This window comes from Palaemon carinicauda, chromosome 11 (genome assembly GCF_036898095.1).
Source record: "Palaemon carinicauda isolate YSFRI2023 chromosome 11, ASM3689809v2, whole genome shotgun sequence".
NCBI lineage: Eukaryota > Metazoa > Arthropoda > Malacostraca > Decapoda > Palaemonidae > Palaemon > Palaemon carinicauda.
The window spans coordinates 33,753,826-33,773,645 of NC_090735.1; the positions used below are offsets into that span (position 1 = coordinate 33,753,826).

At 36.3% G+C, this 19,820-nt stretch overlaps 1 protein-coding gene across 2 annotated transcripts; it reads right to left on the reverse strand.

Annotated features, from left to right (window-relative positions):
• Window positions 1-911: 911 nt before the first annotated feature.
• On the reverse strand, window positions 912-16,134 carry LOC137650000 (uncharacterized). 2 transcript variants are annotated; one of them, XM_068383012.1, is made up of 3 exons: window positions 16,053-16,134; window positions 5,316-5,572; window positions 912-4,622 (listed from the first exon to the last, which is right to left on the reverse strand). In XM_068383012.1, the coding sequence occupies exons 2-3, from the start codon at window positions 5,316-5,318 to the stop codon at window positions 3,375-3,377; spliced, it is 1,251 nt and encodes a 416-aa protein (XP_068239113.1). In that variant the 5' UTR covers window positions 5,319-5,572; window positions 16,053-16,134; the 3' UTR covers window positions 912-3,374. The 2 variants fall into 2 exon arrangements, with proteins under 2 accessions (XP_068239113.1, XP_068239112.1); XM_068383011.1 differs by lacking the exon at window positions 16,053-16,134 and adding an exon at window positions 15,886-16,046.
• Window positions 16,135-19,820: the final 3,686 nt, after the last annotated feature.

Below are 19,820 nucleotides of genomic sequence, written 5' to 3' on the forward strand. Positions count from 1 at the left end.
AAAAGGGCTGAGAAGAGTCTTTGCTTCTCCGGAGCATGATGAAATAAGAGTCGATAGTTATTTCCCTGCAATACTGATCCTCGATCCACAGAAACAGTACATTTTCCATTTGGATCATGCCATTTTCTTTTATCTTCAATGCAACCTTCGCATTACGTGGGGCACTGGCAGCCATGACAGCGGCAATTTTCTTTGCATTGTTCTTGATTCATCTCACAGCACTTTTGTTAAAAGCCAAAAGTAGTTGTCCTACTGCAGCTTACGGCATCGCTTCACTGCACTTAAAGGAATTTAACCTTGTCCTAGAGAGTCATGATCTTTTTCTATCGCATTGTAGAGCCTTCAGAAGATGAAGCATCTCTCTTAAGGCCATGATTTTGAGAAGGAAAACCACACGATGCTTTCACAAAGAATAGCAGGAGATATGTATGTGCTGAGAGACTACCCGAGAGAAAGACCGAGGCAGTAAAAGATGGCGTGTTGTGATGTGTGAAGGAAACTACAATAAAAACACTGGGTGCAAAGGTGCATGGCCTGTTCGAATATGTCAGGACATGAGAAGCACTGCCAATACGTTCATTTGTATCTAACTTGCTATATGGATGTCTGAGCAACGAATGAACGAATCTGCAAAGGTGGAAGCTGTAAATTGACAGAATCTACGAAGACAGAATCCATTAACAACAGGGGTTGATTGTAAATCATAGACATAGCACAGTGGTTAGACCATCGTCATTACAAATTGGTTTGATCGCCATCATTACTGAGTGGGTACACTGCCGCCATGGCTGAGTGGGTACACTGCCGCCATGGCTGAGTGGGTACACTGCCGCCATGGCTGAGTGGGTACACTGCCGCCACGGCTGAGTGGGTACACTGCCGCCACGGCTGAGTGGGTACACTGCCGCCACGGCTGAGTGGGTACACTGCCGCCACGGCTGATTGGGTACACTGCCGCCACGGCTGAGTGGGTACACTGCCGCCACGGCTGAGTGGGTACACTGCCGCCACGGCTGAGTGGGTACACTGCCGCCACGGCTGAGTGGGTACACTGCTGCTGTTGCATTGGGCATTTTATTATCATCGCATAATACAGTGGGTACACATAGCTTAGTGAAGGGATGGTATTTTTTCCTCATTGCAATAGGTACATTGCACTCATTGAAATTGGTATATTACCCACATTGCAATTGATAGTCATTATTGCATATTTGATAGGTTGCAACATAGTAATTTAACATTACATTGGGTATATTATCATCGTTGCACATTACAGTGGGTACATTGCTGTCATAGCATCTTGCAATGTGTACATCATTGACATTAGTGGTTTTATCGCTGTCTTCAAATTTTGCAGATTGTTCTGATGAGATTATCTCCAACTCAACCTCTTCTACAGAGAGATCTTAATGACATCATTAGTAGACTGTCTTAATTGACGACATCTTCTGCAGAGGTTTCTTCAATCTAAGACATTCTGCAGAGGTTACCTTAATCGACGACACCATTTGCAGAGGTTACTGTTACTTTAATCTAAGACATATTTTGCAGAGGATACCTTAATCGATGACATCATAAACAAAGGTTACCCTAATTGACAAAATCTTCTGCAGGGGCTACCGTAATCGACAACATCTTCTGCAGAGGCCACCTTAATCAACAATATCTTTTGCAGAGGATACCTTAATCAACAATATCTTTGGCAGAGGATACCTTTATCAACAACATCTTTTGCAGAGGATACATTTATCAACAATATCTTTTGCAGAGGATACCTTAATCAACAACATCTTTTGCAGAGGATACCTTAATCAACAATATCTTTGGCAGAGGATAACTTTATCAACAATATCTTTGGCAGGGAATACCTTTATCAACAATATCTTTGGCAGAGGATACCTTTATCAACAATGTCTTTTGCAGAGGATACCTTAATCAACAATATCTTTTGCAGAGGATACCTTAATCATCATCTTTTGCAGAGGGCACCTTGATCTATATTATCTTTTGCAGAGTATACCTTAATCAACATCTGAAGAGGTTATCTAAATCGAGAAAGTTTTTGTATAGGTTTTGATTCCTCTTCCTAGAGGATTTTTTTTTCTGGTGATTTATGCAGAGGATATCTCTGTTGACGATCTTATTTCCAGAGCCTCTTAATATTGATAAGCATATCTCATATCTTACAGAGGTTTTATACGTACAAGAAATTGTTCAAGAATTTGTAGTGTGTGTAATAATTTGAGGAAGTACTTCGATAAGATCATTTAATACAACTTATCAAAATTCATAAATATAATTGATTAGATTTATGGGTGTTGGCTAAATGCCAGGGGCCTGTGGGGACATCCAATGAAAAAGTAATTCTATGTTATACAACAATACTGTTACCGAGGAAAATTTTAGAAAATGCTGGATAGCAAGATAGGAAAAAAAACAACCAAGCAATATCTAGAATAAGAAGTTATAAAGCAAGTACAGATATGGCCGAAGGAACGTTGCAAATTTTGCGTATAGTAAACCATGCGAGGTGCATCAACTATCTCCTACAAAGTGTAATATAATTGATACCAGTATATAACATAGATCTTTTATCAAATCTCGTGATTTATGTATAATTAATCTTCAGGAATAATGCGGCCTGTAACACTAAATGTTTGATGGCTTTCATTTTATGTTAATGGAATATTGGTGGGGTGTTCTGATTACAATTGATATAGTTTTCAAGTTGCTGAATCTCATCCAAGGTGAAAAATAATTCTACAGCCTGCAAAGTAGAAGTCATGCAAAGTAACAAAGTAGCAGCCATCTAAATTGATATATTTTGTTCCGAAATTCGGAATATTTCTCTTTACTTATCAGGGCTATTATCACTACCTAGTCCATTTCTTACTTAATTTCTTCAGCTTTCAACTAATGCTCATACTTCGATATATGTTTTGATACCACTACTTCCATTAGAATTCTAAGTTGCTCAATATACTTAAGATTTCACAGTTTTCTCAATCGATCTTTTCAATTCAACAACAGCCTTATAACTCATTTCACCTTGTTTACACTGCCAAAAAATACATATTTATCTCTGGCACGTCCACTTCTACTGATAATCTTTGCTTTGACATCCAATATGTCTACCACATCCGCACCTTTTCACTGATCTGCACCTTGGCCCTGATCGACTCCTTGCCCTGGGCCTTCATGCTGATCCGCACCTTGGCCCCGATTCACACCTTCCCTTGATCTGCACCTTTGCCTGGGCCTTCTTGATGATCCGCACCAGGGCCCTGATTAGCACCTTGCCCCTGATCTGCACCTTGCCCCTGATCTGCACCTTTGCCTGGGTCTTCATGCTGATCCACACCTTATCGCTGATCTTAACCTTGCCCCTGATCCGCACCTTGGTTTGGGCCTTCATGCTGATCTGCACCTTGTCCCTGATCTGCACCTTGTCTCTGAACCGCACCCTGGCCTTGATCCACACCATGGCTTGGACCTTCATGCTGATCTGCACCTTGGCCCTGATCTGCACCTTGGCACTGATCTGCACCTTGGTACTGATCTGCACCTTGGCACTGATACACACCATGGCTTGGCCCTTCATTCTGCTCTGCACCTTGGCCCTGATCCGCACCTTGGCTTGGGCCTTCATGCTGATCTGCACCTTGGCCCTGATCCGCACCTTGGCTCGAGCCTTCATGCTGACCTGCACATTGGTCCTGAACCACACCTTGGCCCTGAACCACACCTTGGCCCTGAAACGCATCTTGGCCCTGAACCGCACCTTCATGGTTTGGGCCTTCATGTTGATCCACACCATGTCCCTGATCTGCACCTTCATGGTTTGGGCATTCATGCTGATCCACACCTTGTCCCTGATCCGCACCTTGGCTCTGAACCGTACCTTGGCTTTGATCCGCACCATGGCTTGGGCCTTCATGCTGATCTGCACCTTGGCCCTGATCTACACATTGGCCCTGATCTACACATTGGCCCTGATCTGCACCTTGGCCCTGATCTGCACCTTGGCCCTGATCTGCACCTTGGCCCTGATCTGCACCTTGGCCTGGGCCTTCATGCTGATCTGCACCTTGGCGCTGATCTGCAACTTGGCCCTGATCTACACCTTTACCTGGGCTTTCATGCTGATCCACACCTTGTCCCTGATCTGCACCTTTACCTGGGCTTCCATGCTGATCTACACCTTGTCCCTGATCTGCACTTTGTCCTTGATCTGCACCTTTACCTGTGCCTTCATGCTGATCAACACCTTGTCCTTGATCTGCACCTTGTCCAATAGGCTTCATCAACATTTTGCTTTTAATTCTTTCCATTATTTGTTGACGTTTCTCCATCAGCTGTTTTTCTCTCACCATAATTTCTCCTCCTCTCTCCACCAACCGTTGATCTTTCTCCGATATACGTTGATCCCTCTCCTTCAGCCGTTGCTCCCTCACCACCAGCCGTTGCTCCCTCTCCGATATAAGTCGATCCCTCTCCATCAGCCGCTTCTCCCGCTCCGATATACGCTGATCCCTCTCCACCAGCTGTTGGTCCCTCTCTACCAGTTGTTGATCCCCCTCCACCAGTCGTTCATCCCCCTCCACCAGTTGTTGATCTGCGTTCTTTGTTATTAAGGATTAAAAAAATACGAAGTTTATACTGAGAATATGCATTAAACATATTTGCAGAAAAACATAATTTTACGTTTAGATATAGATGCATAATCTTTACTGTCTCTACTTCCAGGATACTAAGTGTATCAATTAGACAGATATAGATGCATAATCTTTACCGTCTCTACTTCTAGGATACTAAGTGTATCAATTAGACAACTATATATTAGTATATAAAATAATGAGCCTGTGGCCTTTGTCCACTGATTAAAAGTGGTGATGAATCCTAGATTTCATTAAAGATCATAATGTTCGAGTTATTATCAGTATACAAAATAGTTTATTTTTGCATTTCTTTCAGTAATGTGAAACTTACAACTGGAATAATTACAAAAGTTAAGGTAGTGTAATGTAATAGACATTTTCATTCGGTTGATATACCTGTATATTTTGAAGACTATTACATATAAATTTTAAACTTATTTTCAGCTCAAAAAATAAAGTGCTATTTTCTTATGATTATTTCTTTTATTAAATTTTCATGATATAAGAGCAAAATTTTTTTGTTACATTTAAAAAGTATTAGAAATGTTACATGAAAGTGTATGATTAGTAAAATTATAGATAAGATATGGTTATATTATTAGAAAACTTGTGATATTTCTAATACATTAACTTTTTAATGTAGATCAGTTAGCTTACCATAGTGTGCTTAGCGTGGCTGTGCTGAGGCCCCACGCTGCGTAACACAATCTCCTGGCTCTAATGTACGCACTTAACAGTTTACCTTCGATGCACGTACTGCCGAAGCACAAGTTACCAGCGAGGAAAAAAAATGCAAAGTACCAATTATACTAGACTGTCTTATATCTTTACATGCATTAGTTAGGCAACGTGGTCGGGGAGTAAAATTACTTTCCTGTCGACTTTCACACTGCTGGTGCTCAATGCACAGTTTCCTGCGAAAATAAAAAAAAAAATATTTTACGGTAAGTAACGATGACTCTTGTCGGTGTATAAGTTTGATTAGTGATAAAAATGTTGGTATACTAATATTCATTAGTCAGACAACACTGATGAGAATTTATAAGAAGTTTCTTTCCAGTCACAGTTTCCAATGGCATATAAGAAAAAAATATGTGTATAATAAACACAAAAACTAACTAGTGATTTGTTATAAGAAAAGAGCCCAGTCATATACTGCCACTAAACAATTTTATCTATTTTGCCAGTGTATGTGTGCAAAGTTTAGCATGGCAAAATTGATAGATAGGATTAATTCATTGTAAAATGGGTTCATTATGGAATTTATAACTATAGCACATTTAAAAATCTACTTAATTTACACTAATGTAATTAACAAGTTGTATAACTAACCTTAAGAAACAAAGTTATATCTATTTATAGTAAAACTAAATTTTTGGCATTTCTTTTCCCCAGTGTCAATAGGAAAATCCACTAAACTTTTTGAGGTGTAAGTTTAAAGCCAGTTTCAAACTCTGGAATACAAAATGGCAAGAAAAGTGCGCTAGAGTGCAGAAAACTTACGCAGTGTGATAAACTATAGAGAACAATTATATTGGAACAAAATAAGAAAAGAACATGCTACTAACAGGACACTCTGAACTTTAACTGAAAAAAAAAATTGAAAATTTCAAACAAAATATGAAATTTATCAAAACCAGACAAGAGAAAAATATGTAAAGTCTGAAAGAATTATATCATACAATTGAAACAGGTCATTATTATGTTGGCAAAACAAACTTGTCAATGCTGGTTTTAAAACATTACATATGGTAAAAAGGGAAGCTAGGAACCGACAAAAGGAAAAATAGGAACCGACAAAAGGAAAAATGTTAAGTCACAATGCTGATATGGGTCTGGAGGAAGGTAAACTAGATTTTGTAGGTAGATATACCAATTTTTCAAAGCAATTTCTATTTGTTCTTGAAAAATATGATGATCACAGCATTGCAGAAAACACCCCAGTTTTAAATAGCCCTTTTGTATTCGTGTAACAAAAGACCACAATCAATATTTCTAAAATAATATACTCTAAAGCCAAAGCATTAACTAGATAAAAGAATAAAAGATTAAAATGTTCTTTGCATTTAAGTTTTATGAATTACTACAAAACTACACTAATCTGGAAAAGGATGACTCAGATTCGTATAAGTTACAAAATATAAAGAATGTATTACAGAAAAAATAATAGATTATTTCATTAAATCAATTTAAAGACCTGATTATGCTAGCTTCATCTTCATGGTATGTTTCATTCATCCATTTGAGGAACTTAATTACGCCCAAGAAAAATTTCGTAAAGAGGATCTACAACATAGCTTAAGGAAAGGAAAGCTATGTAACTGCCATTGGAGTAAGTTTCGAGGTTCAAGGTTAAGAATTTTAGTAATATCTAAGCAATGTGCAAAGATGCCAGGTTAAACTCACTGGCAGATTCCAAGTTTAATGGCAAACCAGCTACAGGAAACTACCCACACACACAAAAAAAAAGAAAAAGATAAAAAAGATGAGCTGGTAAATTAATTGTTACAATTCTTTCTTCGGGTTTGGTGAAAAACTACCAAGTACCATAACTTTCTAGGCAATATTGGTCACGACACCTAAAGTTTCATGGTAATAAACACTCTTGACGTCAATTGTTATGGCATATCATGTAATTTGTTTCACTATTGACTTGTGTATGTTCTTATATATAGTTTTGTCATTATGAGTATGTCTACAAATTACCGGTGGTCATGGAGGTCTCTGTAACAAGCCTACAACAAGATAGACAAAACTTCTGATTTGTGAGTACAGACTAATAAATTCCCAACTTCTATACTGAATACCCATGTAACAAATTTTACCTCAATATCCGAGCTTAAACAGGACGGCAAAAAACAAGCCGTTCTAAACATTGATGATTTTGTATCTTACTAGTGTTCGGCATCAAGTTATTGTAAATTATGTTAATAAACCTAGATTCTCTCGATCGATTGTTACCAATGTTTTCAAGTACCGAAGTGCTCTTAATTCCAAACCAAAGAGCTCGCTTAAATTACTGGAACTGTCAAGACATAAATGTGTCTTGTTAGTTTGTTTTGCCATATTTCGGCAATGATAAAAGTGACGAATTGAATAGCCCATCATTCTAACATTAAGGATTTGGCGATATCCTCGTTACTTTCAATTTCATAGAATCTAATGAAGAGTTTATAATATTTAGAAATCATCTCCTCTTACGCCTATTGACGCAAAGGGCCTCTGTTAAATTTTGCCAGTTGTCTCCATCTTGAGCTTTTGAATAAATACTTCTCCATTCATCATCTACGTCACGTGTCACAGTCCTCAGCCATGTCCGCCTGGGTCTTACAACTATTCTAGTGCCTTGTGGAGCCCAGATGAAAGTTTGGCTAACTAATCTCTCTTGGGAAGTGCTAAGAATATGTCCAAATCATCTCCATCTACCATTCACCATCATCTCGTCTACATATGACACTCGAGTAATCTCTCTTACAGTTTTATTTCTAATCCTCTCCTGCCATTTAACTCACAATATTCCTCTAAGGTCTTTGTTCTCAAATCTACAAAATCTGTTGTATATTTCAATAAACTAAAAAATCTTGTGGTGATTAGTACGATTCGAGATAGACGGACAACTTGACCCTCTCCTCCCACCACACAAAGAAAGTCTTATCTTATAAAATCTCCTTGGTAGTTTTTGTGTCTATTTTATCAAAATCAATAGCTTGGCAAACAATGCAAAAACTCCCTACCATCCAGATTCTTTACTAGGGCTTCCAATCTGGAGCTATGGGCGTTAATAGACGAGAATAAGATTTTCAATAAGATGAAAAGCTGGTATTCCCTTTAACAAAATTCTTCTTGTGAACTACCTTCAATGAAGGAAGTTTCCACATTTTCTTTATTGTAATAAAATACTAATCAAGGACAAAACATTCGACAAATAAAAGTTTTCGATTAATATATCACACAATTTACATGGTCATACATGGTGATTAACAAGTTTTACACCCGTTGCGGTGACCAGGTTTACATGAACTTTTGTTGCAGTTTAAAAACTAAAATGAACATTAGAAACGTTAAAAGGATATATTTGGTTCGAATCTGTAAGTGGGAGGGGCCGGAAGAAGGGTAAGCTATGCTAAATTACAGCAAAGTTTTGTTTTACTATACTTTCCAAGACCGGTGTGGCCGTTACTGATATCTTACAGTGCCAGTTTTATGTTATGGTAATCTTATTAGCGTCAGAAGTCTCTATTGAGATTAGTTTTATTTCATGAAATGCAGAGTTTTGTTTTCAACAGATATTTTGAATATAGTTTACTTCATCTCTTACTGGCTTAAACAGAAGTTTCATTACTAAAATTGTAAACGTGGCATATATTTTTCCCGATGATGTAGATCCAAGTGTGAGGGTTCTATTATTTTTTTTTTTCATAGAATACTGAGGATTAATTGCTAAGAAATTTTAATTTTCAACTTATCACCTACTTTATGACCGATGACAGTAAAATCATTATTGGTATCTAATTAAATTCAAGACTGACATTTGGGACTGAAATCCCATTTTACTCAGGTGTAACTAAAGTGAAACCTTGCAATTCAGGCTCTCGGACTGACATTTGGGACTGAACTCCCGTCTTACTCACGTGAAACTTTGCATCTTCATTAGAAAAATAAATAGCCTAATTAAAGAGGCTGGACAGCAGAAAGTTAAAGGGGAACAAAGGAACGTGGAGGGCTGGAAAATAGTGCAGTTGTGGATCGAATGAGCATTACAATCCCCCAAAGAAACTTTTACAGAAAACCGTGAGAGGCGCACCAGCAGCAGGCTACTAATTCATATCCTACCACACTAGCTTAAGCATTGCAGAGTGAAGAAGTGTTTGCGCAGAGCTCTGTAGAACACTCGCCCTGGCCCGTGTTTTTAGCTTGATGTTTCTCGTTTATGAAATCATTGAAGAGGATGCTGTTTTGGTATGCGATCTCAAAGTCATGCTTTTGCTTTGGTATGCTATCTCACCTGATAGTAGCGATCTCGCTTCACTTCACGGCGAAGCAAGAACCATTAAATTTTCTATAAAATTAAATATATACCGGGAATAATTATCTAAGAACTAATAATCAATCATTGATGTTAGCCTGCGCATCTCAACATTACCGCTTGCCAGTACATACGGAGATTTGTGTGTTCATATTTTCGCTAGGGGCACGAGTGCACAGCGAAGCAAGAACCATTAAATTTTCTTTCCTCTTTTTTTTTCTTTTTTTACCTATTAAGAATAATGAGATCACATACCAAAGCAAAAGAATAATTTCCTATATCAAGCCATAAATGAGATCGCATACCAAAAGAGCACCTTGAAAAGATATTAGTTAATCTCATGGAGAGACTAAAGTGAGCACTAAAAGTATATCATGTCTGACTGACGCTCTGTGCTGTCCCCAATGGGGAACTCCGGGGGGAGGGGAGTGGATAGGATGGGATTGCAAAAGGTACTATCATAAGAAGCGTGACTTAATAGTGACAAACATCAGTGATAAAGACGAATTGAACTTAAAATGGATATGCCCACACTGCGTAGTTGAAGCCAGAATAACCTAGTTACATATATAATTGAAGCCAGAACAACCAAGTTACATATATCCAAATTGGAGCAGGCACTGAGATAGAAAAAAACTTATTTATTCTGCGAGTGCTTCGATTGTGACTATCTAACAGTAAATGAGCAATGCGCGATGCGAAATTTTGTATGCTCTCGAAAGAACATGATAAAACGACTGTGGAGGTCATGTAGAGACTAGGGTTCTCCTGCTGTACAGAACCGGAAAAGCAGCCTTTAAAGTAAAGTAAGTAACCGTACTAACTCAAACGGACCTCTTCTGAATCAATGATTTGAAATGGAAGCCTTAATATCTTCAATCAATCGGATGTCTCGTGGGAGCTTATTGTAGTCTTGGGGGAGGATATTTAAAGGCTCTGGAGCCTACAGTAGAAAACTCTAGGTTCCAATAATTTGAAACCATTTGTAACTATTCTCGTGTCAACATGAACTATTGGCTGTGCAATATGTAGCGATTCTCTAAAGTTACACGCTTCGAATTGGATTTTTGAATGTGTGCTATATTACCGGGCATTGTGTCCTGAAAAAAAAAATTCAAAGACTAGTGCACAGGCGAAAATCCTTTGGTAGTTTCATTATAAGATGAAAGTTCAGAAATATTGGTTAGCAACAACGAAAAAGACAAGAAAAATTAAAAGGTAATAAGAAAGCTAACAAGGAAGTACAGTTAAGAGACTAAGGTACGATGCCAAGATCCTCAATGTAATGATATACGAAACACAGCGTGAGGTACACTTGTTGCAATGTCTCCTTAGGTACTTTTGCACTTGGATAGATAGTGGCAATGAAACGTATCTTTTACCTTTCGGTGATCATCAATATAGTCTGTTAAAGAACTAAGTTCTCCTGTTGAGTGTAGACACATCATGCCTTGAAAAGATTAAGTTTGAATGATTTTGATTTTGAAAATAAAGTAATATTTTTTTAAACAAAAAGGAACACATTTATATGAGAATACACTAATTCCAGAGTGTTGCAAGACATTGTCCAATTCGGATTTTCTAAAAAAAAAAAAGAAAAAAAAAAAAAATCAACCACATCCAATAGCTTTTAAAAAGTTTAGAGTTGCTCCTACCTAAGCAGTCATATTTTAGATCAAAATCCTAAAATATATAAAATATTCAACCACCAACTTTCAATATTTCGTCATCCACTCGACTTAAAATACCGACACGAGTTTTACAAAATGAGAATATATTTCACTTAGATGGAATCTGTTTTAAACACTCAAAGCATGACCTAAAGATGAGCTCTTTGGTTGATAGTAAAATAGTATTGCCTAAGTTATGCATACAAATTGGAAGTTGGTTTCAATTACATTTGCAGGTAGTGTTATGCATCGATATGATAGTTTCGAAGTATCAAAACTCTTAAAGAAACCAGAACAAAAATAATTATACTTTACCCTGCGGCTAGTGATAAGAGAAAAATGTAATTCTCGACATATTTTTTCCAACTATAAATTTGCTTCTTTTTTCCGGTTTTTTTTTAAACTGTAGTTTTTTTCTTTTTTTGCTTTAGGAGATAAAAGAAAAAAAGAAAGAAAAAAATGTGTAAACTTTCAAGCTAAATTTTCTACTATCTTCTGTGTTTACTGAAGCGAGCTAGATCCTAAATTTTCCTTTTAAGGAAATTAATGGTGTTCAGTCTTGAACTGAAAAGTCTTACATTATCTATAAGTAGGGCACTAAGTTCTAACTAGAAGTGCAACATTACTAGACCTTCGATTATCTCAATGAACAAATATTTCATGAAACAAAATTAAGCTTTTTACACTATCTTAAGCCAAAATATTTCAAAGTTATATGTTGTAGCAATTATGTTGCTATTTAATCCAAAATACTACATCTTTAAAGATTCCGCAAAGCATAAATACTTTCTATGCAATACTTAAAATCAACAGCCGACTATTGCATTTACTTCAATCAATATCATATGGAATACACTTTTAAGAAAAATTTATCAGGATAAAAATCCAAGACAGAAATACTCTTATAGCGGTTATAAAACTTAAAATAACCGTAACTGTACATTCTGGAACCTTAGCAAAGCCAAAGCAGCAAATCAAGAACATGGCCTAAATCTTGTCATGTAACCTTAAATCTTAGTAAAAAATGTTACTCACAACCATAGCGATTGACAACACCCCAACCTTTATTTCTTTACTTAGTATCAAAACCTAGTGGAAAAGAATAAGTGAAAAGACCGGCTACAATAGGGCCTAGCAACAATGCATACCAAAATCTTCAGAAGCTTGACAAAAAAATCATACCAGAAACCTTAGAAGCAATCAAAATGCATCATCCATCACAAAAACTACTCCAGCGATCTTAGGCACCTAGCAACAACCCACACCAACAACCCCAAAAGCCTATCAAGAAAGAACCAGCAACCATAATAAAACTAGTTATAATCCACCATCCATGAAGTGCCGTGTCCTGTAGTGTACATTGGCGTCCAGTCTCTACCATGCCTCCTGCTCGATCTCCTCCCTTTTATTCTTCCAGCGAGACATAGGTGCTCTGTTTTCTCTCTTCTTATGAAGTGGCTAAAAAACTCTGTAAGTCTCTTATATCCTTTACCATTGCACTCTTTGCATTCTAAATATTGCCATTAACTTCTCATTTGTTACTCAGTCCCTTCAAGATATTCTTTGAGCACCATCATGTAAAACCACACATCTGCTGTATTTTAGTTCGTTCCCAGCTCTTTTTTTTTTGTCCAGCTCTCTGATCTATATATAAGAGTAGATCATACAGATGTTCTTAAAACTAATTCTTCTTTGTGCACCATTTCTATTATGTGAAAAGTAGATTTTCATGGTTTTAATGGCATTTTTGGCTATCAGGATTCTCCTCTCTATATCCCGTTTTGTTCTACCCTCCAGAGACACCATACAATCTAGGTAAACAAAGCTGTTCTATTGCTTTATTCTTTCATTGTTTTTCTTGCATATTGGACGTTCTGGAGTCTTTGATATCACTACCACTTAAATTTGTCTCTTCTTTTTACATTTATTTTTAGTCTCATTAAATCGCTCTCCCTGTTCACTGCATCCATAAGTCTCAACACCGATTACAGTGCCATCTGCATAACGAATTTTATTTATATTGATTCCTCCAGTCCTAACCCCTTCCATACCTATTATGTTTCTCAAGATAATTTCCTTATATATTGTGAATAGATCTGGGGACAAAACACATCCTTGGTGCACTCCTTTCTCTATTTCTATACATCTCAGATTGTTATCTATGCTGACTACTGCCAGTTAGCTCCAGTATAAGTTAGTAAGGAGTCTTGAGGTCTAGATTTAATCTTTGCAGTATTTCTATTAGGTCTATGTGCCTCACTATATCGAATACTTTCTCATTATCAATTAAGGATAAACATCTTTTTACACTTCAAATAGATCTTTGTTATTTTTCAGATAAAAATAACACTTCTAGTAGCTTGCCTTAAAACAATAGTACTGTTCTTCAGTAATTTCTAGATTTAACTTTGTTTTATTCTGTTTGAAATTAATTTCAGTATAAATTTTACGATTTGACTCATTAAGCTGATGGTTCTTAAACAAAGTCCTGAAAAGAGTGTGTTCATGGACAAGAACATCTCTAGTAACCTTAAAAGGATAACCAAGGTTCTTATATGTAACATTTTGACCCCTAGCACCAATAGCCTAAGTTATTGTATATCATGGACATACGCAGTTGCATAGCAAGCTAAGGAAACTCACTTAAGAAACTAACTTCTAAACAATAATTACTGTAATTAGCCTAGCAAAAAGATAAATATTTATCTTATGATCCAATCCTTAAACCATACAAGCAACTTACAGATCCTGGCCATAACCGTAACCACTAGCTAAAGAAAAAAAAAAAAAAAAAAAAACAAAGCTTAAGTTTGAGAAGCTACTCTGGCTTCCCTGGAAGCTTACTCAAACCCCATTTACGGTTACTTTTCTTTAGCAGCTGTTTTTCTGACCCTATAGTGCAAGAGAATTTCACTCTATACAGAACCTTTAGTGATCAGTTTTATCGTATATATTCTAAGGCATGCAGCATTTCCCGTTGCATATTGCTCGTTTATTGTCAAATTTACATTATCAAAGCACTTAGAAAACAAGAAAGTATTCAGTTTAATCTTGAAAAGCCTAATTTCTTTGTCTTTTGGGGAAACCACGAATTACTGGAATCCCCAGGTAAATACTGGAATCCCCTTGAAAATTACCGAAATCCCCTACAGTATCACTGCAAACCCTTAAAAATCGATATATAATATGCGTTTTTATTAATTTACATTATTTTTTATTAAATTAATTAAATAGAATGTGTATTTTAAAGCATTATTCTTTATAACCCTTACGCAATATATAAAGGGTACAAAATGGTACAGAACCTAACAACTCCACCTAACCTAACCTAGTAGTTCCCAGGTCACAACCTCTAGCCGGGGGCAAGCCCCCGGACCCCCTTCCCAGGTCACAACCCCTAGCAGGGGGCAAGCCCCTGACCCCCTTCCCAGGTCACAACCCCTAGCCAAGGTTCTACTTGCAAATATATAAAAAATACAAATGCTAAAAACATAAAAGTAACGTATCTTAATAAAAACATTTATCGATTTCTAAGTGTTTGCAGTGATATTGTAAGGGATTTTGGTAATTTTCAAGGGGATTCCAGTATTTACCCGAGAATTCCAACCGGGGAATTCCTCTAAATCCGGGGGTTTTCAGTAATTCGAGGTACCCGTCTTTTGGATATCCAGTGGGAGATTATATATAGCCTTGGGGTCACATATTTGAAAGCTCTAGACTCTGCAGTAGACATATCTGTGTTCAAACCTCAACAGTTACAAAACAGCCTCGCCAGAAACTTAAGCCATCAAAAATAGAAAATAAAACAGACAGAGCCTAGCCCAATTTCTACCCGCAACTTCAACAGTCTAGAAAAACAAAAATGGTGAAACTGGAAGAATCTAGTGCAAAACCAAGCAACACCTCAAATAATGATCATATACAAAATAATGCCAAGCAGAAAACAACGATAGAAACAAAGCCATAGGCTCAAATATTCAATCTAAAACTTTATCCTGGCAAAGATTTAAATTTTCATGCAAATTTCATTTGCCGTCAAATCAAAATGCACTAGGTCTTAACGCTAGACGAGCTTGGTCGAATTATTTATTTCTACAAATCTTAGTACAAATGAAATATTAAATCATAAAGGCACAGTCACTAAAAAATATCAAGAAATCTGCTACCAGAACCCAAATGAATAAGGAACTGTGACGTAACATGTATTGTTGTAAATGCAAATAAAACTTATGTCTTTATTAATATATCCGATATATTCATCAATAACTTCCATTGCCCTGAACATAAATTATATAAACCAACTCAAGTCATTAACGATAATTTGATCAGGTTTTCCCTCTAGATAGAAAGAAATAATGGAACAATGTATTACGGGTGTGTAAACAGTACCCATAGTGTACTGGTAGACAAAGTATTCTAATACATTCCAATGAAAAGGCACAGTACTTAAACTTAAATCAAAATGGGTTTGATTGCGATATAATGCGCAAACTTCCAAAGCCCAATCCAGTCTAGGTATCCTTACACATACCTTAAAATGTACAAAGTTCTGTAGCAGTAAAAGTCGGTTTCCAACACTGGGCATTTAAAAGCAAGGTGGATAATCTAACCACGATAACTATATCCTACTAATATTGGAGACGAGCCACATATCACAAACTATAAGTAAAAATAATTGAACCAGAAAGAGAACCTCACCTCATCTAGTTCTTCCTCCCACAGTAGTATGCGAAACTATACCTTAGACCCTAAAGAAATTAAAACGAAAGTTGACTGGCTGAAACAAACAAGGATCGCAAAATACAGTCTCAGTAGTAAACAACATCTGCTAGAAGTGAAAACCTAGAAAAACATTCAGTTAGAGTTTATGAAACCTTATAAAAGAGATACAATTCCATCAAATCCGGAAGATGTACAAAAATTTAGTATTTAAAATTTTGGAACAACATGTGAATATCGGGTTTGAAAAAAGCAATCATAGTAGAAATGAAATTTCCTTAAATTTTTTTTTTCTCTCTCTCTCTCTCTCTCTCTCTCTCTCTCTCTCTCTCTCTCTCTCTCTCTCTCTCTCTCTCTCTCTCTTTCTAGATGGCTACTTGTTGATTAATACATGCAAATTTCCTTTATAAAAATACGTTCAGACCATCAATTTTGCTGTAATTATTTTTGACGTTAGGTTTCAAAACCCATTTACCAAATAGTGTTATAGATATTTCTTCTTCATTTTGCGATTAAAATGAATCGAACATATTATTTACAATTTATGTTGAAGAGACCATACTCTTTAATGAATATTTTTAGGTATTTACATTTCAAAACGAAATTTGAATAGCAGCCTTATCAAATGTTTATAAATTATTCAAATCAAAATCATTGCTACTATGAAACGTTAGAAAATACAAATAATTGTTTGTGACTAAATCAGTTTTGAAGACTTAAAAGACGTTCATCATAGTCATTTGATTACACATACCCGCCAAACTTAAAATGATGTTTAAAACAAAATTATCAGCCCGAATTACCACCATAATGAGATTTTTTTTCTTTCTTTCTTTTACAGTTCATGATATAAATAATATTTTTAGATTATCTGGCAGCATAGCTGCAATAGTCATTAATACCAGTCATTCTTTAAAATGGGAATTTCCGTGGATTATTCATTTCAAGTAATTTACTGTACTAAGTAGTAACTTAATTTCGTTTGCCTATTATCTCCAAAACAAGCAATTCTGTTGCGTATCCTCTGTTACTAGAGCACTACTTTGCTCATTAGATGGTATTTTGAAATTCTTTAAGGTAAGACGCTGTTGGAAATGCTTCAGTTTCGAAAAAAAAAACTGTCTCTGGAGAAAACATGATTCCTGGAATTGTTTATACAACCGTGGTGTATTCGTAGTTTCATTATCGTAGTGTACGCACGTATATGCATCTCTCACTCCATAAACAATGAATTGTGAACAATGTAAAACGAGAGCGAGAGAGATATTTAAATAATCAATGAATTATAAGAACTAAGAGAGAGAGAGAGAGAGAGAGAGAGAGAGAGAGAGAGAGAGAGAGAGAGAGAGAGAGAGAGAGAGAGAGAGAATTTTGTTGAATCCTAGCCAGTTCATCCTGCTATCATAAAACGATTCACCATCTAAACCTCTTAATCACATTTATTAAATATTACTCGTAACCATTCCACTCAAAATCAGATATTGACTTGTAATATCAATATATATAAGAAATATTTGTTGAAACCTTCCTGATAAACGTCCCTTGAACAGTTGCGAAACAATTATTTGTCCATTCAATTGTTTCTCGTCTAATAGATCCCTGTTACACCAGGGATTTCAACAAGATCTACCCTTGTATCCAAATCTGTAAGCAAATCATCTTAAGCTGTTTGTTTGAAGAGATTTGATGAGATTTCAATTCCCATCTCTTCGAGCCTCGTTCAACAGAATAGCTGTAAGTGTTTGTAGAACATAACTAAAAGGAAAAGACATTGGTAAAACAGTACCCCTTCACCTGGCTCCTTACAATCATCATCATCATCTACTCATACGCCTGTTGACGCAAAGGGCCTCGATTAGATTTAACCAGTCGTCTCTATCTTGAGCTTTTAATTCAATGCTTCAACATTCATCATCATCTACTTCACTCTTCATAGTCCTCAGCCATATAGGCCTGGGTCTTCCAACTGTTCCAACGTTTGGTGACCTAATCGCTCTTGGGGAGTGCGGAGAGTATGCCCAAACCATCTCCATCTATTCCCCATCATGATCTCATCAACATATATCACTCGAATAATCTCTTATAGTTTAATTTCTAATCCTGTCATGCCATTTAACTCCCAATATCCTTCTGAGGGCTTTATCCTAACAATATGAATACATCATAATATCTGTACCAACATGTTATTTTCTTTGTTGATTTTAATATGAAATTAGTAAATTACCTAGAATAGCTGACACCATTATTTTTTTTTTCAGCCGCATGTTTGAGGGTATGCACTTGAATAAAGAATCAAGATATGATAAAAAAAATTCTGGTTTCAAAAGGCCATCATTTAGTTGGGAAAATGTTTGGCGTGATAAAAAGTCACTCTTCAAGGCCTGACATTTGGATATTGAAACAATATACCAAATTATGTTTTATTTAAATACAACAATCTATTCTACGATATTCCGTTTTTTATAAGGAGTATTTGATAAAAAAAATCACCAAATCTGTACTGAAAAATGTCACTCACAAACAGTCTGAAAACAAGCCTTAAGAATGAAGAATTTCAAATTCTGCGTTTTACCACAAAACCAGATAGAAATGGCGTAAATATAAACTGAGAAATGTGTTTTTCATATGTGTTTAGAGCAGGTGTGTGTGTGTGTGTATGTATGCATGCACATGTATATATATTAAAATGGTATTACTTCTTTTTACTATGTCAATTATCCTTACTTACATTCGGAGGGCACCATTTACCTTAGGACTATTAACTAACTCAAGACTAGCCTATACATAACAACTCAATTCTTAGAATAGGTTAATACAAGTAAACTCATAGGCCTTGGTTATTATTTTAGGCAAATTGACATTTGACATCGGAGACTGACCAATCTTCATTTTGTTGTTTAGGTCGTGGGAAAAGTCGATTCCCACATTTTTTTTTCTTTTTTAATTCTTAAACAATAGGTGGGTACATTGTGAGAGCAACTCCGTCCTATTGGATTCCTTCTATAATGGTACATAAACTTCACAACCTGGAATGTATTCATCTAAAATAAGCTGGTACTATACTTCTAGACTAGTAAGTATAGTCTTAAACTGGTATGCATACTCACAGACGTGTATATTTACTCCCAGACTGGTAAACTGTAATGCACAAATTTAATTCCAGACAGAGATCTTGAGGAAAACAACATGCAATTCTTAACCTAGTCTGTAGGTAACCTATCGGTTACACTGCACAGGTAGTTTAGCTTCACATGCATAACATTTCTGGTCTTTAACTCGAGAATAAAATTTATTGTGAAATTATGGAAGAACATTGCACGACTTAGTCAACAGTTGGTGGCCCAATTGCAACCACATGCAGGCTCATCATGGTGGAATTTATGTAGCGTTACTATAACAGTAAATGGTAAATTATGGCAACATGAGCAATGTAAACGAAGTCATGAAAACGTGAGCAATATAAACTAAGTCATGACAACATAAAGAAATTTAAACGAAGTCATAAAAACATGAGCAATGTAAACTAAGCCAAGTGCATTTCTTTTTCACGGGAGAAATTAGCCTTTCAAATAACATGGGTAGCGGCATTCTATTCCCCTCTCGACAGATCCAACACTTCTCGAACAGTGCAAATTGAGCTTACAAAACTATGCACTTTGTTTACATTTATGTAAGTACGTACTAAATCTCGATTTTAGACAACTACGCCCTTGTTTCCATCCATTTTACGCGCTTACATACGCTTAC